Raw genomic sequence first — 22799 nt, forward strand, 5'->3', positions numbered from 1 at the left:
ACTTCCCTGCTGGTCCAGAGGTTGCGACTCACACAGGGACATTGGTTCTCATCTGTCCATTAAAGCGTTCACTGGGGTGAGGGCTGCTGCTGATCCTAGACCCTGAGTGGGGAGACCCGGCTCCTGCTCTCTGGGCTTTTGGGGTCTTATTCTCTAGGTCAGAGCCACAGCACAAAGAACTATTCTTGCTTCAGCCCCTACAGTGTCTGTGGCAGCATTTATAACAGCAAACAAAGAGGGGGTATAACCTAAATGCCCAACTATAGGGGACTGGCTGGGCAACCAGAGCCTCTCAGTGGAAGACTGTGCAGCTATTAAGACGGCCACTTTCAGAGACTAAAATCATGCAAGAAAATGCCGATGACCAGTGAAAAGAGTGCGCTAAAATGGCTTGCACAGTGTGCCTCAGACAGCCCCCTTGCCCTCCTAAAGCCTTGGTTTTCCCAGCAGCACAGAGGGTGGCCGGATGGGTCAGCTGATGGCCGGCTCTGGGAGCAGCAGCAGGAAAGGATTTCCTGAGGCCGGAGGTGAGCGCTGCCAGCCCCAGGGACAGGAAGAAATGATGTATCTGTAGGGCTATGGGTGTTGGCGCCTTGCCCCTGGGCTGGCCACGCACACTGGCAAGCTCAAAGCCAGCCTGCGAGCCGGAGCCAGCCCTGCCTGGGCAAGGGTGGAGGGACCCCTGTGGATGGCCTGGAGAAGAGGCCAGCCCGCTGCATCAACCACTGTCACACAGGCCGGACACCCCACACACCCAGTGTCAGCCAGCCCTCACTGCCCTCCTGAGGACCAGGACAGAACTACCACCACCCAGAGGCTCAGAGAGGGGCAGTGCCTTGCCCAGCTCACACCTCCAGGAAGTGACAAAGCTACAAACTAAAAATGTAACCGTACCTGGCTCCCCAGGGGCGTGCCCACAGAACAGCACCCCAGGTGATCTCAGACAGAGCAGAGCCTCCAGCTTAGGGCGGGTGTCAGAGCCATAAGAGCTCTCCCATCCTCCCCTGCTCTCCAAGGGCGGAGTAACCACACCACGGGGCAGTCCCGTTTGTCACTGCAGTGGTGACTCGGACTGTGGGGGGGTGGCCTCTAGTCCCCAGCCTTCGAGTCCGTTTAGCATCGTCCCAGGCCAGTCCCCAGAGACCGGGGTACAAGGGCACGACCAGGACCGAAGGTGTGGGGACAGAGCCTAGGGGTGGCGGAGGGGGTAGACGGGCCTGGATCCCAGCAAATCCAGTGCCCCCCACCTTCCCACAGCTCCCTCCCCTCCCGCTCTGGCTCTTTCAAGGACTGGGAACTGGAAGGAGCAACACAGTCTCCGATTCTTGTAACTGCTTTTCTAATTTGGAAATTACAGAGCAGCAGAGGTGCCTGCGGGGAGGTGCCTGCTTCAGCAGCGGCTCTGCTCACGAGGCTGGGGCACTTCCCAGGGGCTCTTTGCCCCAGCCCAGGGTGCTGACCCCGTGGCCTGAGTCCTCCCTTCTCTTCGAACCCCCCTCCCCATGTGCCTCAGAGAAGCAAAAACCAGGCCCCACATGTGCATAACGAGAAGGCTGCCCTCCCTGATGGCACTGGGACACCACTCCCTGGGTCCTCACCCTGCGGCAGCCACCTCAGCACTGCCCGAGGGAGGACACGGGGGTGGGGGAAGGAAGGGCTGGGGACAAGACCCTGTCCTCAGAGAGAAAGCTCAGCCGCTGGAGGCCCAGCTCAGGCTGACAGCCCGGGTGGGCAGGGCCCAGGGCGTGGTCAAGAAGCAGTCCCAGCCCACCACCTGCCTCTCCCCAGGGCAGCCAGCTCCAGCATATCAGGGCAGGGAGAGGGGGCGACTTCACATGCCATCTGCTGCCCTCCCCCCCCCGAGCCTGCTTCCATAGCAGCACAGGTGCCCACACCCACGGAGACCCCCAGAGGGGCAGCAGTGTTGGCCAGACATCAGCTGGGGTCAGGAGGCCAGTGGAGTCACAGGAGGGACCCTGAGAGCTCTGGGGGCAGTGGGGTGGGAGTACAGGAAGGCGTGAACACAGAGAGAGCACAGCTACAGCAGCCACCGAGGAAGTGTGGCTTTTTCTCCCTCCTTGAACCGCACTGGGGGCCTCCCACCTGAGCCTGCCCCAACCTACAGAGAAAGGCTCCATGTGCCCCAGGAGACCCAGGCCCAATCCTCACCCAGATGTAGCCTACAAGGACAGGAGTAGAGCCCATTAAAGATTCCACCTGGCATGGGACCTCAGTGGTCACTGCATCTTTCAGAGCCTTGGTTAGTGCGTCTCTTAGATGTAATCACCGCCAGAAGCCCTGCCCATCACCAGGCCGTGAGATTGCAGCCACACGCGGGCGCAGCGCACGGCGGCACCCTGGTGTCAGCAGCACACTCAACGCACCTCCCCATCACACACCAGCCCTGCCCTGCCGAGCACACTCCCTTGGGCCCACAGCTCATGCACAAGTGCGCTCCAGTAAGCCCTCCCTGTCCTCCCAGCCGCTGCTCAAGTGCCCTGAGCTTCCCTAGGCCCTGAACCACACGAGGAACAAAACCTCAACCTCGTCTGAGATTCTGCAGCAAAAATCTTTCTGTGAAGCCCTGTTGCCCCCAGCTCCACCAGCCAACACTGGGAGGTGGGCAGGGTCTCCCCTCAGCCGGGGGAGTGGGGAGTGGCTGGTTATCGGGCCTATCACTGCACATACTACAGCACCCACTCCCTGCTAGGATACGGCTGCCAGGAAAACAAGTCGTGTCCTCAAGGAACTTACACTCCAGGGCGTGTGAGCGGGACAAACACATAAACATGGGAACACCTGTGGGAGAACCAAGCCGACAGCAGAGAGCAGACTGGTGGCAGGGGCTACTTTATACAAGGTGCCTGGGGGCTCCTCTCTGATGAGGTAGCATTTGAGCAGATGTGTGAATCTTTTGCTAAGGTTCATTATGCAGAAAAAAAAATAACCGTAAAGGTTTGTAAGAATAGCACAGGCATGCCAATTCCCTCGGTGTGAAGAGCGGAGCACAGAGGTGTTAGGGGTGCAGGCAGTGGCTCTCAAGCAACCCCTCCCTGCTCTTAGTTTCTTGAGTGGTGCGGTGTCCTGCAGGCTGGGGGCATCCAGTTAACTGGGAGCAGCCAGGAGTGTCTGCCTGGTGGGGTGTCTTGGCGGGCAGCCAGGGACAAAGCGGGGAGACCAGGAATCTGTCTCGACCAGGGAGGGGGGAGGGATAGGGTCAGCTCCCAAGACAGGCTCCATCCTCTCCGAGAAGCCTCTCCCCACTAGGACCTCTGGTGGGCACAGAGGCCTGGGAGAAACACAGGTGACTCAAAAACCTAAGACGCTTCACCTCACGGCCAACCTGGGGAGAGGGAATTCAAACCCCGGAATGCTAGGGAGGGCTGTGAACAAGAAGGCATGTGGTCACACCACTCACTCTGACAGTCGTGTAACTTTGAAGAATCCAGGATTTGGGGGCACAGACGACTCTCTGGGCATGCCTCAACGCACGCATGATTGGATATCAGGTTTTATAAAATACTGAAATAGGGTATTACACCACCACTAACACTAGTATGTTCCAGTATTAAAAATACACAGCACAAAAAAAAAAATACACAGCACAGAAAGACTAGAGACAGATATCCATCAGCAAGAGAATGGATAAGTACATAAATTCATAGTCAAAAGTGGAACACTCAGCACAGCAACGAAAAGAGAACTACTGATACACACCACGTGGATGAAAATCTCAAAATCATTTTGCTGAATGAAGAAAAGCCAGACCCCAGAGAGTATATAATATATGCTTCCACTTACATCAAGTTCAAGTTCAAGAACAGGCGAAACTATGCCATGATGAGAGAAATCAGAATTCCGGCCACCTTAGAAACACAACATTGTAAATCAACTATATGCCAATAAAAATTAATTTAAAAAAATCACAGGATAATCATAGTTTTTCCTTAAAAAAACAAAAGAATGCTGACCACCTTACAGGGGGTAGGGCACACTTGACTGTGAAGGGGGTACTTGTGAACTTCCTGAGATGATGGAGAGGTTCATTATCTTGATTTGATTGATGGTTACATGGGGTCTACATTAGTCAAAACTTATCCAACTGTATACCTAACATCTTTCAATTTCACTACATAGAAAATCTACCTCAGGGACTTCCCTGGTGGCGCAGTGGTTAAGAATCCACCTGCCAGTGCTGGGGATATGGGTTCAATCCCTGGTCCGGAAAGATCCCACATGCCGCGGGGCAACCAAGCCCGTGCGCCACAACTACTGAGCCCGCGTGCCACAACTACTGAGCCTGCGCGCCCTAGAACCCGTGCTGCGCAACAAGAGAAGTCACCGCAATGAGAAGCCCGCGCACCGCAACGAAGAGTAGCCCCCGCTCGCCGCAATTAGAGAAAACCCGCATGCAGCAGTGAAGACCCAACACAGCCGAAAATAAATAAAATTTAAAAAAAAAAAGAAAATCTACCCCAATAAGAGAGTCTCAACTGGTAAAAATAAAACAAAGCACAGAGGAAACAATACATAGCATTAGGAATACCAAAAAATAGGTAATGCAAGCCTAAACCCACCGTGTTACCCTTTTTGCCCTGGCTGTCAGGGAGCTTCAAGTCAAATCTGCATGCCTACCTTCCCCATACAGTACATAGTTCGGGATCTTGTGATGATCCCAGACTGTTTGTGTCTTTCACTATAATCTGCTTCAACTCCTTACTGGAACTCAGCAGGATTTAAATAATAAATTAAAATTACTAAAAAGTTCCCTCAGCCTCTAATTCCCCTTAGCGAAGGGATTAACTTTAGAGCCACAACTTGTGACTCCCTCTCCTGGCACAGCGGGCATGCATCACCACCTCCCAAGTCCCCAACCTATCCCGAGGTCTTTTTCTTTTTTTCCTTTTTGGCCAGGCTGAGCAGCGTGCAGGCTCTTACCCCGACCAGGGATCAAACCCTGAGCCCCCTGCAGTGGGAGCGCAGAGTCCTAACCACTGGACCACCAGGGACGTCCCCCCCCTAGGTCTTTTTCTTGAAGAGAGGGAGACAATGGCCCAGCAAACTAAAGAAAGCCAAAGAAACAATAGGGTTAGACTAGGATGCGATCAAAGCAAGCGGTTGTGATGGAGCCAAGTTAGAGGCTGGGGAGGCAAAGCAGAGCACAGAGAGGGCAGGAGATGGGAGGGCAGGTGCAGCTCAGGCCTCATGCCAGGCCATGGGAGGCGGGGTCACGAGGTGCCACCCTCACAGCCTTGCGGCCTGCCTGCCTCACCCACAAGCTTGAGCCCCCTCCCTTGAAGCGCCAGGACCCACCTCCGGCGTGCTCTCCTTCCCACCCAGGACCTTGCCTGTTCCACGCTGGCCGGGCTGCTGCTGACCACCTCTGAAGTCAGGCTTGTACCCACGGATCCAATAGCTTCCAAAGCCGGCAACACTGCACCCACTCCTGGAGGCCCTCAGGGCAGGGCATCCAGCTGGCCTGAGGCACAGTGGACCAGATGGTGGCCCCACTGGAGGCCACTCTATCTGTGGGGTGAGGACAAGTACCTGTACATCCAAGGCTCAAGAGGCAGGGGTCCCGAAGGCAGGCAGGGGCAGGGGAGGGCCGGGGTCATTCCACTGCTAAGGCCCTGGCAGGAACCGACCATAAAGAGAAAGCCACTGGAGGCAGGCTGGGCAGCGTGGAACGCTGTGGGGGCAGGGAGCTGATCTCCTCTTCCCAAGCCGGCTGCGCCGGTGCCAGGAGCGGGTCTCGGCCACCGCACCACTCAACGGGGGCCGGATAAAGATAATAACCTCAACAGCAGTAGCTGCTATGACTTATTAGCCTCTTAGTAAAAGCTTTCTGCAAACCTCACCAAGTTCTCACAAAACCCCAAGAGCTCGGTGCTGCTAACATCCCCATAACACAGAGGACACAGGCTCAGAGAGGTTCAGTAACTGGCTCAGACGAGCCAGCAGCATTCATTCCGGAGCCCTTGCCCTCGACCCACCACATATCCTCCGGACCCAGAATTAGCCTCTCTGGGAACCCACTGAGCCCCCAGCAAGGCTTCCAGGACAGTGGCTGGGGTGCAGGCTCTCTGCACAGGGACACAGACTCCTTCATGGCGGTGGGCTCCTCGGTGCTCCCTGGGCCACTTCCTTGGCAGGTGGCCAGGATAGGCTGGAGAGAGAGGAACCAAGCAGGCCTGGGTCCTGTCCTGAGGAGCCTGACAGCAACCAGATAACCCCCGGGATGAATGCACTGTCACAGATGGGAATCCTGGATGGCTTCCTGGCACGCTGCCCTCTGCCTGAGCGAGCAGGAGTGACGAGGTGAGCAAGGCAGCGACTGAAGATCACTTCCTGCAGAGGGAGGGCCAGGCAGAGTCCAAGGCCAGCGGGGGGAGTGGGGCAGGAGGGGCGTGCCAGGTGCTTTGGAGACTGAACCGAGGACCTTGGACTTGGACACTGCCTCCTCCCGCTGTCCTCTTTTGAGCCTGTTCTACCAGGCCCCAGCTGTCCATGGCCTGGCTGCCCGGGCCAGTGGTGAGCCCAGGGCAGAGCCTCCCAGCTCCCTGGCCAGCTCTCCAGTCACAGTGGTGGTTGGCACAGAGCCAGGCACAAAGGGCACCCTGGGACCGCTGGCAGAGGCTCAACCAGGTGCCACTCCTGCTCCGCTGATCTCCACTGATTGCTGCCGGGGCCCGCAGGGCTAGAGCCGCCCTGCTGCACAGCCCCGGGCGAGCTGCCTGGCCGCCCAGAGGCCCAACTGCCTCATGTCCAGGGGTGCTGAAGGGGTTACCCAAACTCATGCTCAGAAAGCCACGAGCAGAGGGTCACTCTCTCAGCAGCCTTGGCCTCTGTGGATGGCTCAACAGGCCACAGCCCCTACAATTAGAGAGGCCACACTCACTTTCTGGCTTCGGATCCTGCCAGACTTGGTTCCCACCCTGGCTCCACCTCTCAGTGGCCGGGCGACCCTGGCAGGACTACAGGTCCTCCCCGAGCCCAGCGCCTGGCACACAGAATGCACTCAACACACGTCAGCACTTAGCTCCTTGAAAGGACCCATTCCTCACTTAATAAAGGAGCAGAGGAGGGGCTGGAATGGCTGTGCCCATTTCCCAGACAGGAAACAAGAGGCAGGAACAGAGAGCAGGCAGCTCCTCTACAAGCTGGAAGCTGGCTTCCTGCCTGACAGTGCCGGAGGGCAGTGTCACTCTTAAACACGGATCATGCCAATGCCCATCATGTCTGAAGGGGGTGGCACAGCCATCTTCCTTCCAAATGCTTCCTAGCTGCCCAGAGAGAAGAGACAGTCCTGGGTACTAGACAGCCATACCCAAGAGGAAGGCAGATGTAAGAGAGGAGCCAGGAAGTGCACCTCCAGGTGCTGTGTGAACTGTGCCCTCAGCTCTGGGCACAGGAAGAAGCAGGGAGTCAGGAGGACCCCGTGTGCCTTCCCCTCTCTGGGCCCCAGACCCCATGTGGGTCAAATGACAGAGTGAGACAAGCTGATCCCTGCAGGGTCCCCCAGCTCGAACACTCAGGAGGTCACTCCTGTCCCAACCTGGCTCGCCCCAGCCTCTTCTCTCGCCTCCATCACCTCCCATCCCATTCTGAAGCATTTTATAATTGCTGTGGCCCAAAGTGCCTGCGTCAGCCCCATCCAGGAAAAGCCTGCCCAAATGAAGGGGTATGCTTAAAACCCAAATGTGTCCGTGAGCACCACATGGGCGGCCACCATTCTGGGTTCACAAAGCAGGGCTTGAGCAGGAGGCTGGCCTCACCACTCATCAGCACATGAAAGCAATTTTCTCAACATTTCATGGCTGCTCCCAAAATGAACCTCCTCTCCCAGTGCCACCAGTTCACACATTGCTCAAGATCCCAGGAGAAAGCCAGGGTGATCTGACAGCCCAGCATGTAGGGGCCAGAGGGTGAGACACCCCCACTCCCCTCTGCAGAATCTCCGAGGGCTGTGGCTGCAGACGGGAGGGTGGGAAGCGACGTGGAGCCAGCAATGGTGTGTAGAGATGGAGCAGAGCTGGACTGCAGGTCTCCACAGCAGGTGTCCACAGCAGTGCCTGTCTGTCCAAATCACACCCAGAGCCTGGCCCTCCCACCATCCCTCTCTTGTTACAGATGGGGCCACTGAGGCACAGAGCCCAGGAAAGCTGCCCAAAGTGCTATAACGCAAGGGGTCTGGGTGCCATCCCAGACTCCAGATCCACACCTCTGTTGCGATTGTGGAGGCCACACCAAATCAAGCACGGACGTCCCAAACTTAGGCTGTCCAGCCTCTTATATGGCCGGAGTCACATGCCCCGTTCACTACTGCCGTGGAGACTCAGGGCCTCAAGCAGGCTCAGGTGGCCCACCTCATCTCTCTGTTCAGTGCCCATAGGATCAGGGCAGGTCCCCCGATGCCCCGAGCCAGAAAAGACCCAGAGCTTTGCAGGAAAGCAGGGCAGAAGAAGGGCTTGGCAGGCATTTTCTGTCTTCTTTCTTTCTAAAGATGAGGCAATTATGCTCTGAACCAGAACAGATGGGGGTGGGGACTTCACATCAGCACGGTCTGGAAGCCCTAATTTTTTCTTCTGTAACTCTGCATTACTGCTTCTGGAGGCGGGCAGGAGCTGGGATCTTTAATTCCATAATAACAATGCTTTGCACTTACACAGCATCTCTCCTCCAGTAATCTCCATACACTCTATGGTGGGTAATTAAAAGTCCGCTTGCCCTGCCAGGAAGCCCCAGCTGTCTGCTTCACCGTAAGGACGGGGTCCCCCAAGTGACAAGCAGTTCCAGAAACAGGCCAGGGGGACAGGAGCTCTGGGCCACTGCCCCTTCCTGTCAGAGGGAAAGCCCCTAACGCAGCAGAGAAACAATGGCTGGAGGCCACAGCTTTCCAGCAGAAGGTGCCCCTTCCGGGAAGGAAGGAAGCAGGGTGTCAGCCCCCACCTCAGTCTGTGCATCTGTAAAGCGGGCTGGGGCCTGCGCCTGAGGCTTGGTGACCAGCGGTGGCCAGGATCACTTGCCACCCTCAGGAGGTGGGACTCAGATGCCTCCAGTTGCCGGCCAAAGTGTGGAGCCCTGGGGGGCTGCCCACGCCTGCCTGCTGGGCTAGGAGGAGTGGGTGTCAGGTGAGAAGAGAAGCCCCCATGGCTAGGAGGGAAGAAAAGGCTGGGCCCTGAACCCTTGGGGGGTTCAGCCGCAGAGGTAAACTTCCCGGGAAAGTGAGTGCATCCGCCGGTTCTGGGGGGTAGGCGCAGACCCCCACCCCGCCAAGCTGTCCTGGGGGAAGGGTGTCTCGGTCTTGGGAGAGGTACAGACCGGGCTCCAGGCCTGGCCATCCCCGTGAGGTCATGAGCACAACAGGGCAGCTGTCCTAGGTGGTTCCCAGGGGGACTACGCAGACCCCGCCCCCTCACCCGGCCCAGCCATCCTGTAGGAGGGTTCCCGGGGAGCGGCAGAGATCTCTCCCCACTAGGCCTAGCCGTCCTGGTGGTGGAGGGATTCCTGGGGGACAGCACGGACCCCAGCCCGACCCGGCTCTCCAGGGAGAGGATGGAAAGAAAGGCGGGGCGGAGAGGCCGGCTTCGCGGAGACACCCCAGGCTGCCCCCATCCCCCGACGCGAGAAGGCCCAGGTAGGGCGACCCCCAGCCCGGAGCCCCGGCGACATTAGGCCTGCAGCGGGCGGCGCGAGGTCGCGGTCCCGGCCGGCGGTCAGTACTCACCGGCACGGACATCTTGGCCGCCGCTCCCGGGGCCCGGGCGGGCAGCAGCGCCGGCAGGCTGCGGACGCCGGTCTGCCGCGCCGCTCAGAGCCCCCAGCGCGGGGTCCCGGCGCTCTCGGGGCTCCCGACTGGCTCCTGCGATCTCCCGGCGGCCGGACTGTCCAGCCGCTCCAGCCCACGCCGCGCATGCGCCGCCCCGTGCCGCCCCTCCCCCTCCCGTCTCCTCCGCCCGGGGCCGCGTTAAAGGCGAGGACCCCGGACCCCGGCATTTTTCTGTCGGCCCAACGCGACGACGAGGCTCGGCCTCCACCCTTTACCCGTCCTTCAGGGGCCACGTCGAGTCGCAGCATCTCCTGCGCGCCCGCTGGGTCTGGAGGCCAGAACCCCCCCACCCCCACCCCCACGTTGCCCAGCCCAGGGTGCTGGGCGCCTGCCCGGTGGACTGGCTGGGCTCCCAACCTCTGTCTGAGGGCTATTGCAAGTCAGCGGAGCAGGGCTCCTAGAAACCCTTCCCACTCACCCAGCTGAAAGCCCAGAGACACCCCCGCCTCCCCTGCCACCAAAACCCCACACGCAGCTCTGCCCAGAGCTCCTCCGCCTGGTCTGCGCTCCCCCGACTGCCCCTCCCCGGGAACAGCCTGGCTGATCGTCAGGTCACCCTGACAGAGCTGGACGGGCTTTTAGGGAGGATCCTGTCTCCCGGTAACCCCCACTCAAGGGCCACCCACAGCCAGGCCGTCCCTGCACCAGAGACCAGCCTTCAGACACCGGAAGACAGGCCTTCCAGGGCCTGAGCCTTCCTTTCTCCGGGTTAAACCCCCGATTTCTTCAGCTGTTCCACATCTGACATGGTGTCCAAGCACTGTGCACATACCTGTGCATCCTAATTGCCCCGCCCCCTGCCAGGTAGGCCTTGCTGTTCCCATGTTACATCGAACAGATTGAGGCTCTGAGACCCCTCGGCTACCAGAAGGCAGTACCAAGGGTCTGACCACTTTGTTCTGCTGCCCATCACATACAAACTGTCCCTGCTTCCTGGGGGCCTTTCCTGGGCTAGAGGGGGCAGGCAGGGCCACAGCAAACGGAGGGGAGTCTGGGGTGACAGCTGCCACCCCCTCAAAGGACTCTCTGTGTTTGTCTGGCAGGCAGCCCTGCCCGTGCCCACTTGCCTGCATCCAGCTGGCACAGGGTCTCCTGAGCTGGGAGCAGCAGTTCAGCCTGGTGCCCGGGCTCCAGGCCACACATGCCCTCTGTCTCAGATGTCCCGCCTCTGCCACCCTCTCCCCCTACCACACTGAGCCTTCCTCCTGGAGCCCAGGCTCCATCCCTCCTTTCTCTCCTACTTCCTCTGGATTCTTATCACCCACTGCTCCTGCCTTCTCTTCCCATCGGCCCCATCTCTCAGTGCCCAGGCCAGAGCTGGGTGAGCAGTGGGGAACGACTCCTTCCACACTCCTGGATATAGGGAAATGGGAACCCAACAGAGGGGTGCGGCTGGGGCCACAACTTCCAAACCATCTAGCCCTTGCCTCCAACTGACCCCCAACGACTGCTTACTCCGGAAGGCCATCACTGACTCATCCCTTAGTGCAGGAGGAGGGATGGCTCGGCCAGACCCTCACTCACTCCGAGGCAGGGACCCAGGGCCTTGGGTGTGGGGTTGGGGGCAGCCAGAGGAGCCCGGTCAGGGCACGGAGCATCCTCCCCAGCACGACCAGGTGTCTGTGAAAAAACAGCGGATGCTCCTCCCTCGCCACCACCAAACATCCCCCACTGCCCAGCAGGCAAATGATCCCAGGATGACTCACTCAGTCCTGCAAAAAACAGGCTCTGGGCACCTCAGGACTAGCAATTACACCACAAGCAACAGCTGGGCTGCCTGAGCAGGCACCAGCACCCTGAGAGGGTCCTCGAGGGCTACCAGGGCCCCAGGGAGACCGGGGTTATTGTTGCACCTGGCACTGGGAGGGAAGGGAATTTGGACATGGCCACAGAGTAAATCTGGGCGGAGACAAGCTTCATACCCAGTTCTCCAGACACCCAAACCCAGCCTCTATCCCCTGGGCTTTGCCAGAGGAGCCCCTGGCCTAGGAGAGTACAGTGAGCCTTTGGAGGCGCCTGCAGGCAATGTGTAATAATCCTACATTAGCATGTTTCTTTGGTCACTATTGATGAACCAACATTGATACATCCTTATTAACTACTGTCCACACTCTATTCAGATAGCCTTAGTTTTCCCTACTGTCCTTTTCCTGTCCCAGGATCCCATCCCGAATCCCACGTTACGTGCAGTCGTCATGTCTTCTTAGGCTCCTCTGGACTGTGACCGTTTGCCGATGTGACGCTGACCCTGATGACCTGGCTGAAATAGTGTTTGTCAGGCTACTCTGCTATAAAGTGACTGTTTTCCTCCAGCTTTCTACAATGTACCTTTTGAAGAAGTGAGGAGTTATGTTCCACCTCCTTGAGGATAGAGTATCTATATCAATTATTTGGATTTATTCTGTACGGGAAATTTGTCTCTTCTCCTTCATTTATTTATTTATTCAATCATTTATATCAGTATGAACTCATGGATATTTATTTTATAATTTGGATTATATTACTTTATTTTCTTGCTCAAATAGTCCTGCTTTGGCTGTTTGAGTTCTTTCAGTTGGTGAATCAGATTTTTCAAGTGAATCTAGAAATCAAGATTTTTTTATAAAATCTCTAGGTTTTGAAACATTGTGTAAGCCAGTGCTTCTTCAGGCCAACCCTGGCAGCTCTAGGCCCTGGGGTCAGATTACCTGCTTTGAACCCTCCTCCTCTGCTTGCAGCTGAATGATCTTGTTCATGTGAGTTAACCTGCCTGGGGCTCAGTTTCCTTATCTGTGAAATGGGAGGATAATATCCTCTGGGTGGTTGAGAGGACTCTGTTGAATGGCTCAGGTAAAGTTCAGGGCACTGAACCTGCCACAGAATTCTTATTAAACAGCAGGGACCATCATGACCACAGGCATGAGCAACTCCCTGTGGAGGGCAAGAAGTGAGTTTGTTTTGGGGAGACCTAGAAGGAGACTTCAGGGTTGGAGGTGGCCAGCAGGACCCTGTGAGCCCTGGAGTGGATGAGAAGGAAAACTACCCACCCCAAGCCTGGTTTTCAACATGAGAGTCGAACTCTGCTACTCTGTAGTAATACGATACTGACAGGTGATGTATGCACAGGCAGCTGTCCTATCTTACTCATGCTAAAGTGTGAATGACTACCTCTCTCCAGGAAGGCAAGTCAGACTGGCAAAGAAAGAGGGTCAGCTTAGTGGAGTGGATGGGGACCTCACTGGCCTGCCAGGCAAGACCCTGGGGTTCAGTCCTGGCACCACCTCACACTTACCCTATGACCTTAAGCAAGTCCAGTTTCCAATATTCTTGAGGATAGTTTCACAGTCTGGTCAAGGGTGGGCCCTGGGGGCTGGGGCACCTCCTTGTCTGTCCCCCATGCACAGAACCTTGGGTATGCTTTGCTTGGAGGGCCTCTGGTTAAGGGAGAGGGTGATGTTCAGGTCATCAGGCCGCTAGGCGCAGAGGGAGACCCTTATCCCTTAGACAATGAGGTTTCAAGGCCTGGTAGCAGGAGGGAGATGTATTAGTTTCTTATTGCTGCTGTAACAAATTACCCCAGGACTTCGCTGGTGGCGCAGTGGTTAAGAATCCGCCTGCCAATGCAGGGATCATGGGTTCGAGCCCTGGTCCGGGAAGATCCCACATGCCGCGGAGCGACTAAGCCCATATGCACCACAACTACTGAGCCTAGGGCCCGTGAGCCACAACTACTGAGCCCGCGTGCCTAGAGCCCGTGCTCCGCAACAAGAGAAGCCACCGCAATGAGAAGCACGTGCACCGCAACGAAGACCAGCCCCCGCTCTCCACAACTAGAGAGAAAGCCCACGCATAGCAACAAAGACCCAACACAGCCATTAAAAAAAAAAAAAAGAAAGAAAGAAAGAAAGAAAAATTACCCCAAACGTAGTGGCTAAACAACACGAATTTATTACCCTACAGTTCTTGAGGTCAGAAGTCCAAAATGGGTTGGCAGGGCTGCATTCCTTCTGGAGGCTCTGAGGAGAATCGTTTCCTTGCCTTTTTCACCTTCTTGAGGCCACCTGCATTCCTTGGCTTGTGGCCCTGCATCACTCCAACCTCTGCTTCCATCATCACATCACATCTCCTTCTCTGTTTCTGGCCCCCCTGACTCCCTCTTATAAGGAGCTTGTGATTATGTTGGGCCCACTCAAGTAATACAGGAAAATCTCCGCATCTCAAGATCATTAATTTAATCACACCCTGCAAAGCACCGTTTGCCTTGTAAGGTAACCTAGTCATAAATTCTGGGGATTCAGATGTGTATGGGGGGGACCCTGGGCCCCCCAAAGCTGCTCCCCCACTGGGCACTACAGCCTAAACTTCCACCATGGCTGCATTTGGCCAGCCCGGGAATCCTCTCACTCAGTTTAAGAGACATCTCTCATTGTTCATGGGAACAGCTATAGGTGATGTGTGGTTCCAGCATACGGTCTGGCAAAAACCCCTAACAGGCAGGGACCCTTTGACTCAGAAATGCCACGAACTTATCCTAAAAAAATGCACTCACAAGTAGCCAAAGATATACGTAGAAGGAGGTAACTTGTAGATTCCCTTATGACCAGGAAAACATGGGAACAACTTACAAGTTCAGTAATAGGCACTAGTGAAACAATTTACGGAACATTCCCAGGACAGAATTCAATCCTGGGTTCCACCACAAATGATATGGAATGACATGAAAACCTGTTTACAATATACTGTAAAGCAAGGAAAAATAGGCTTCCAAATAATAGGTACAGATGGATCCTATTTTCATAAAAATTCACATATTTATATTTATGTCATATATTTGCACTGGGAAAAGTGTGGAAGGATAGATACCAAATATCAGCTGTGGTTATCTTGGGCTAGGGGTAGGATTTTTTTCACCACTGTGTCATATTTAGGGAAGGCCTATTGGTACTCTTGGTACTCTGCGGACTAATAAGTAGAGCTTTTTCTGTCTTTACAGATTAAAATTTCACAGGAGACTAGTTTGTTTGCTTTTTAGAGGAAAAGAGGGGGTTTTGGTGTAACTAAAATTATTTCCTCTATTTTCTAATGTTCCTTGAGCGAACATTCATTATTTGTGCAACCTTTTTTTTTTACAGTAAACACTTTTAAAAATTGTGGTAAAACATACATAATGTTAAATTTACTGTTTTAACTATTTTTAAGTGTACAATTCAGTGGCATGAAGTACATTCGCAGTGACCTGTAACCATTACCACTACCCATCTCCAGAACTTTCTCATCATACCAAGCAGCTCTGCACCCATTAAACAATGCTTTCTGTCTCTGTGAATTTGCCTATTCTAGTCGCTCACGTAAGTGCAATCATACAATATTGATCCTTCTGGGTCTGGCTTATTGCACTTGGCAAAATGTTTTCAAGTGTTGTTTGTTTTTTCTTTAAATAGAAAAACACCTTTTGAGGGGAAAATGCAATCGCCGAGTTCTAGGAAATACAACGCCACCCTGAACAGGTTCCCACGCAGTCCCGTCGCCTCTGAGAAGGCAGGAGACAAGAGGGGAAGGGACTCGCAGGTCCCCAGCAGCGGACAGCTGAGCTGGGAGACCCGCAGCCCCACCCCAGCCCCAGGGCCCCGGCTGCTAGCCTCCTGGTCTCCTAGGATGTTTGTAAACACCCAGGGACCAGAGCCCCTTCCAGGAACAGGCCTGTGTTCTCAGTGCCCGTGACAAGTGGAATTTCACTCTCCACTGGAAACAATCCCCAGGGCATTGTATTTCTGAACCCAGGGATGAAGCCGCCTGGTTGAATAGTATACATTCTCTAAATTATTAAACAGCTGCTGCCACACTGGGGTCACCAGTGCGAGTCCCCAGAGCAGCAGCTCGGTTCTCAGCGCGGCGGGCACATCAGGCCCCCACCCCCATCACTGCTGTGCTGTCCGGAGGCCAAGGGTCTGCACCAGGGGCGCTGAGAAAGTCTCCCTGCTCCCGGGGAGCGAGGCTGACTCTCATGGAAACAGAAGGAACTCACTGTAGGGAGGGAGGTCCGTACTTTGGTCAGAACTGGACTCCCTGTCACCTTTGACCTCCAGCGGCAGGGCGGGGCGGCCAGGTCTGGGTACCAGGCTGGCTGTGTGAACTTCAGCACGGTATTTATACTCTCTAAGCATGTTTTCATCCCAGTCTGTCAAATGGGGATTAATAAAGCGGAGCCCCATCCCTATTTTATTCCTGTGAACACCCCCTCTCCCCACCAGTCATGCACTGCCGTGGCCTTGATTCAAAAGTCCCGCAAGGACTGGGATGTCAGGCTGGCTAGAAGGGCTGGTGTGGCTCCCAGTTACAGCAGTTATGCGCTGTCGCTGTCATACTCGCTGACTCGAGTCTCTCCACCCTCCACCTACCAGCTTGCCTTGCTGGGCTCCAGCTTTCTACGCCTCAGGCTCCCCTGAGGCAGCAGCTGCTGCTCCTGCCTGGGGGCCCAAACCTTTCCCTGTTCAGGAAGGAGCCCCAGGGGAGAGGAAGAGGCTTCACGAAGGCACCACAGAGCTGCAGCTAGGACCTCAGTCTTCTGAGACAGCCCACGACAGAATGTCCTGTAAAGAGGGGTGAGGGTGGGAAAGCTCCCTCTGTGAGCAAAGGCAGGCTCGCTTCTTTATCCTCTGGCCTCGGGGCCTGTTGGTTTAGGGTGGTTGTTGAATACACTAAATGCCACGACTCTGCTTGGAAAGAGGCAACTGCCCCAGAGGCTCTGAACGTCGTGGGGTGTTTTCTTGCGGCCAGCGTCTCAGGCTCTCCAGAAGGATGGAACTTCTGGCCTTAAGTGGTTTCCTCGTAGATAATCCCTTCACCCATCTCCAGGGTAGGAGTCTTCACCAACCCTGAGGCCTATGGTGACCTCATCCCAGCTCATCCCAGGAGGCCTGGGGTCTTGACAGCAGGGGCCAGTTCTCCATCTGCAAGCACAGAAGCCAGGCCAGCTCTGGCTCTCACACGGTTCCATCCTTGATGGCTCCCCTTTGTCTAAGGATGCACTGAAGGCAGCAGATGCCACAAGTCCAGTCTGGCTGTGCTGCTTCATAACTGTCAACCCCCATCTTGTAGAGAGCAAAAGTGAGGCCGCAAGAAGCAGCCCGAATTACAAGAGAGAGGGGTGCCAGGATTGATGCCTGAGGTCTGAACCACGAGTCTGGAATCCCGTGAGCAGGTCTGACTGCCCAAGTCAGGACTGACGTGGGAGGCCTGGAGGACACACAAAGGGGCAACTGACACGAGAAAGGGGATGGGCAAGCCATGGAAAGGCTCAGAAGAGGAGCCCTTGTTAGGAAAGATAAAGACCGACGGAGAGGGGATGAGATGGGAGGCTACGTGGTTGTGAATGATAATTTAAGACAAATGTAGACCTGCTCACCAAACCTCAGAACGACTTGGGAAGCATGAGAGAAGTGAAGTGAAGCCCCACCTCTTAACCGAACAAAACTCACTTACCCTGAGCAGGGAGAGGATAAATGATTCAGAAAACATTTAGAGCGACTCACAGATTAATGTGATGTTAATCACATAGGTTAAATACCATAGGTTAAAAAAATACAAAACAGATTAATCCAGCTTTCGATGAATCAAGGGTCATTGGGGCATATTCCTGCTGCATTAGGGCTCTCCAGAGAAGAAGAGCCGGTAGGACATAGGCAGGCTGAGGGTTCTGCTGTCTGCAGGCTGGAGACCCTGGGGAGCTGATGGCGTTAAGTCCTAGTCCAAGCCTGCAGGCATGAGCGCAGATGGACGGGAGGAAATGGGTGTCTGAGCGTAAGGAGAGAGCAGATTTGCCCTTCCTCCAACTTTTGTTCTATTCAGGCCCTCAGTGGGTTGGATGATGCCTGTTGACATTGGTGACTATGATCTTCTTCTCAGTCTACCCATCTGAATGCTAATTGTTTCTAGAAAACCCCTTACAGACATGTTTTACCAACTACCTGGGCATCCCTTAGCCCAGTCAAGTTTGCACAAAAAATTAACCATCACACCTGCCCAGTCCAAATGCTTCTTCCAGAGACAGAGCCCTGGGCTGGTACCGCAGAAGATGCTAGTAGTTCTCAGGGACGACCTAGTCCAGTCTTCTCCATGGATGGCCGTTCTCCTCCTAGTTCCGGACATGTCTCCCCCAAAGCACTGGGCTCTGTGTTCAGAGACAGGCAGACAGGGCTTCCTTGCTGAATCTTGTCTTCTCAGAGGGTTTACATAGGAAGAGAGGGGCACAGCCGCCCTGCTGGAGGGAGGAAGCCCCTTTTGGGAGGTAACCGGGCATTATATTTCAAGGCCTTGAAAATGTCGCCTTCCCTGACATGACAACTCCACTTGTAGCAGTGATCTGGAAATGATCAGGGATGCAGGTCCAGATCTCAGGACTAGGCAGTTCACCACAGCATCATGTATAATGACAAAAAGTGGGTAACCTCAGTGGCCAATGGCTGAGGACTGATGAAACAAATTGTGGTACAAGCATGTAATGGTATATCATGCAGCCGTTAAAAATCGTTTTCTCAAAGAATGTTTGAATAAATGGGGATGTGCTCATAGTACATACCATAGGTTAAAAAAAGAATACAAAACTACATACACCAGTGCGGTCCAACAGAATTCTGTGCTGATGGAAACGTTCAATACCTGCACCTTCCAGTAGTGTAGCCCCTGGTCACGTGACTGCTGAGCAGTTGAAATCTTTGGCTAGTGTGACCAAAGAACTGAATTATGAATTCTAATGAATTTAAAATTTAAATCAAAATATCCACATGTGGTTACCAGCTTCTGTACTGAGCTTCACGGGTAGAGAATAATTCCAGTTGTGTTAAGAAAAGCTGTGTAAAAACATAGGGAAATAGACTGAAAGTATCCCAAAATGTACACAGCAGTTTTCTCTGTTAGTAAGACTATGGGAGATTTAAGTTTTAATTTTTCTGCTTCCAAATTTTCCAACAATGAATGGTTGCCTTCGATAATCAGAAGAATAAAGAGGTACATCAGGAGGGGGAAGAGAGAGGTCAAGCCCAGTGCAGACACAGCTCCCACTGGCAGGAAGGCCACGCGCTGGCCGAGTTGGCCTGGGAGCTGGGGCCATCTGCCTCGTGCAGGGCTGTTTTGACAGAAGTGTTGTGCCTCTGGTGACTTGGGTCTTCTCCAAGCTGCCAGGCGACCTCGCTGACACACTAGACGCTCGGCTTAGCCGGGGTGAGCACGTGTGCGTGCGCACATGGGTCCTGCCATCTGTTGCCAACCTGGCAGCTGAGTGTTGCCTCTTCAGCCGTGTTTGCTGGGACTTGGGTGGATTCTGTTGTTTGAATTTCTCGCTCGTTTGCCAGGCCTTACTTCAGCTGCTTCTCCAAGTTATTGGTAATTTTAAGGAGTTTCCCTCCAAAGGCCTTTGAAGGTAGGAGAAAGTTCCTGCAGGTGGGTCTCAGCAGATGCCAGGGAGGAAACCTGAGCTTACTCATTACGGTTTGCTGGTGCATCAGGAATTTAGGAGTTTGAATTATTTGAAGTGGCAAGAATAAAGGAAATGGAATTTTCCTAAATACATAGCTGGAGGCTTTTAAATTTTTTCTAGGCAGGGAGGCCATAAGCAGTGGTTCTCAAACTTCAGAGTGCATAAGAATCATGGGGTTGCCTGTTCAAAATGCAGATTCCTAGTGTTAAATGCCCCCAGTTATTAATCCCCCTCCCTTTACAGATACAGAAATGGGGGCAGAGGAGGCCAAGCCACATGCCTGAGGGGACCAGCTGGTCAGCAGAGCTGGGATTAGGGTGTCCTGATTCTCCAGCAAGGGTGTCTTGACTATATCGCGCTGCATCTCAGTCACCTGTGGCAGATGCTTGGTGTTTAGGGAAGAGTTAGACAAATGTGGGGTCCAACCAAATCTCACCAACGAGATGTCCAACAACTCAGGTCAGTTCTGTCACTATCTACCCTGAGTTAGTGCAGACCCCACAGTAAGAGCTCAGCCACACAAGGCTGCCCCGCTTCAGATGCCAGCTGCGAACGGGTTGTCGAGGCTGCTGCCCATGCTGTCGCCCAGCTCACAACCACCCATCCCGTGTGATAATTTGCTAGAACAACTCACGGACTCAGGAAGACGCTCTCCTCACGAAAAATACGTTATAAAGGCTACAAACAGTCAAATGAAAATGGTCCAGAGGCGTCCTGAGCAGAGAAGCCTCTGTGCCCAGCAAGTGGATGTGGTCAGCAACTTAGAAGTTCCCCAAACTCTGCTTACGGGGTTTTTATTTAGGTTCCGTTATGTTGGCATGATTGATTAAATCATTAGCCATTGGTGATGTTTAAAAAAAATTTATTTATTTATTTTTGGCTGCATTGGGTCTTCGTTGCTGTGCACGGGCTTTCTCTAATTGCGGTGAGCAGGGTTAAATCATTAGCCATTGGTGATGTTTAAAAAAAATTTATTTATTTTTGGCTGCATTGGGTCTTCGTTGCTGTGCACGGGCTTTCTCTAATTGCGGTGAGCAGGGGCCCCTCTTCATTGCGGTGTGCGGGCTTCTCATCGTCGTGGCTTCTCTCGTCGTGGAGCACGGGCTCTAGGTGCGTGGGCTTCAGTAGTTGTAGCACGTGGGCTCTAGAGCGCAGGCTCAGTAGTTGTGGCGCACGGGCTTAGTTGCTCTGTGGCATGTGGTATCTTCCCGGACCAGGGCTTGAACCCGTGTCCCCTGCATTGGCAGGTGGATTCCTACCACTGCGCTACCAGGGGAGTTCCTAGCCATCGGTGACTGATTGATCTCTGGCCTCCCTCTCGTCCCCAGAAATCGGGGGGTGGGTGGTGGGTGTTGATGGAGGGTGGGGCTGGAAGTTCTAGGGGTCAAAGGTGTGGTTTTCCTGGTGACCAGATCCCATCCTGAAGCTGCTGGGTTGGAAGCTATTCCGTAACATCTTATGGAAAAACCCGAACGAACTCTTTGGCCGGCCCAACACTTGGGCTCCCCCAGGAGTCCTCTCGTTAGCACACAAAGAGTAAATTCCAAGGGTTTTAGGGGTTTTGTGCCAGGAACTGCACAAAAAACAAAATACGTATTTATTGTACCATGGGGGGTATTTGCAATTTTTTTTTTTTTTTTTTTTTTTGCGGTACGCGGGCCTCTCGCTGTTGTGGCCTCTCCCATCGCGGAGCACAGGCTCTGGACGCGCAGGCTCAGCGGCCAGGGCTCACGGGCCCAGCCGCTCCGCGGCATGTGGGATCTTCCCGGACCTGGGCACGAACCCGTGTCCCCTGCATCGGCAGGCGGACCCTCAACCACTGCGCCACCAGGGAAGCCCTGCAATATTTTTAAAAATACAGTTGTACTGCAAAGACAGAATAGGCCTCTACAATGATGCTTATTCACATCATTTCTACCCCCAGTTGTCTATAGTGGTCTCAAGGGCACACACAGGTCACACCAGACACTGTTGGTGCAGGAGGGCTGGGTGTGTGTGTGTGTGACTCGGGGATGGGCAGGCTCCCCTCCCTGTGTCTCAGGATCCACAACCTCAAATTCAAAGGTCCTGTAATGGAGCTCAATGGCAGGGCTGTAACAGAACTGTGAGGTCCAGATAGAGACAACAGCAAAGATGAGGCAATCTGATGAGGTGTCTGGGACAGAGAGGGTCCACCCTGCCACAGATGCAACCTCAGGCACCCAAAGAGCTTCCAGACTTAAAAAACATCTCCCAGGGACTTCCCTGGTGGCACAGTGGTTAAGAATCCGCCTGCAAGTGCAGGGTACACGGATTCGAGCCCTGGTATGGGAAGATCCCACATGCCGTAGAGCAACCAAGCCCGTGAGCCACAACTACTGAACCTGCATTCTTGAACCTGCAAGCCACAACTACTGAGCCTGCGTGCCACAACTACTGAAGCCTGCGCGCCTAGAGCCTGTGCTCTGCAACAAGAGAAGCCACTGCGGTGAGAAGCCCATGGACCGCAAGTAGAGAAAAGTAGAGGAAGTAGAGAGTAGAGAGAGCCCAAGTAGAGAAAGCCCAAGCGCAGCAACGAAGACCCACCACAGCCAAAAATAAATAAGCAAATAAATAAATTTATTTTAAAAAAGAAGTCTCTTATTTGTCAGTCAGGGTGCCTCAAACTCGCGCAGGCTTCGGTTATTAATGTAGAGGTGTTAACTGGAAGAAGTAAGGCATTACATCATTACCAGAGATTAGTGGGGCTAGTCAGAGAATAGCTCCCTCCCTCCCTCCCTGCAGAGGCCCAGCAACACTCCTCCACACCCTGAGGAGCTGGCCACACCTCCACAGCGGCCTCATGTCACGGCTGTGGCCCAGGGCCCAGGGGGTGAGCTCAGGATGCTGGGCAGAGTTTGAAAACGGGCAGCTCCATAATAACTTCCACTAGAAAACTCAGACATTGACTGTAATTCATTTTGGTGTCTTTAAATTTCAAGCTCATTTATCCAGGTCAGGAACCATTTGTTTACATCTAACGAGTCAAGGCCTGCGGTAGCATCTTTCTAACATACGGCCTGTTTGTGTGCACCTGTGCAGCCTTGTGGGCGAGGGGAAGGCTGGCAGGGATCACACCATCAGCTGTGCTGGGACAGGGCACGTGGCCTGGTACAGACCCCTCAGCTCCCCCAGCCACCCAACCTGCTTTTCAGAGAAAGGGGAGCTGGGGAGGGGGTGTTGGGCACGTGGTAGTTCACCTATGTGAATCACTCATCTCCTGGAGAATGTCCCAAAAGCAGCTTGGAGGGATCATTCTGGAATGCCTGCTGGCCCAGGAGGCAGGAAAAGCTCCTCGACACCCAGCAAGCTCATCACCGTGGCAACCCTCCATCCCTGAACTGCCCATCCCTTGGCTATCTCTCCCTAAGGAGACTGACTGAGGTGATGCAAATTTAAATGTGGGTTTGTCTTCCTTTCAAAAAAATGTATCTTGGGGCTTCCCTGGTGGCGCAGTGGTTGAGAGTCCGCCTGCCGATGCAGGGGACACGGGTTCGT

General features: G+C 54.3%; 2 protein-coding genes and 1 long non-coding RNA gene across 7 annotated transcripts in view; 1 reads left to right on the plus strand and 2 right to left on the minus strand.

The window, feature by feature from the left end:
• BCAR1 (BCAR1 scaffold protein, Cas family member) overlaps positions 1-9866 on the minus strand; it is a 35730-nt gene extending 25864 nt beyond the window's left edge. The window contains exon 1 of the mRNA XM_007120790.4: positions 9728-9866. Coding sequence (XP_007120852.1) covers positions 9728-9739 — 12 coding nt within the window. The 5' untranslated portion in view covers positions 9740-9866. The remainder of the gene's footprint in view (positions 1-9727) is intronic.
• Positions 9394-22799, plus strand: part of LOC129391397 (uncharacterized) — a 40114-nt gene continuing 26708 nt past the window's right edge. For 3 of the 5 annotated variants that reach the window (XR_008615421.1, XR_008615422.1, XR_008615418.1), the window contains exons 1-2: positions 9400-9637; positions 11989-12232. This is a non-coding gene — a long non-coding RNA (uncharacterized lncRNA). Of the gene's footprint in view, positions 9638-11988; positions 12233-22799 lie in introns of all 5 variants that reach the window. The other 2 variants (XR_008615419.1, XR_008615420.1) reach the window with 1 other exon arrangement.
• CFDP1 (craniofacial development protein 1) overlaps positions 20265-22799 on the minus strand; it is a 157586-nt gene continuing 155051 nt past the window's right edge. Inside the window, exon 9 of the transcript XR_003676381.2 lies at positions 20265-20856. The gene's annotated coding sequence lies outside the window, so the exon portion shown is untranslated. The remainder of the gene's footprint in view (positions 20857-22799) is intronic.

The sequence above is a fragment of the Physeter macrocephalus genome, chromosome 17, assembly GCF_002837175.3.
Source record: "Physeter macrocephalus isolate SW-GA chromosome 17, ASM283717v5, whole genome shotgun sequence".
Taxonomy (NCBI): domain Eukaryota; kingdom Metazoa; phylum Chordata; class Mammalia; order Artiodactyla; family Physeteridae; genus Physeter; species Physeter macrocephalus.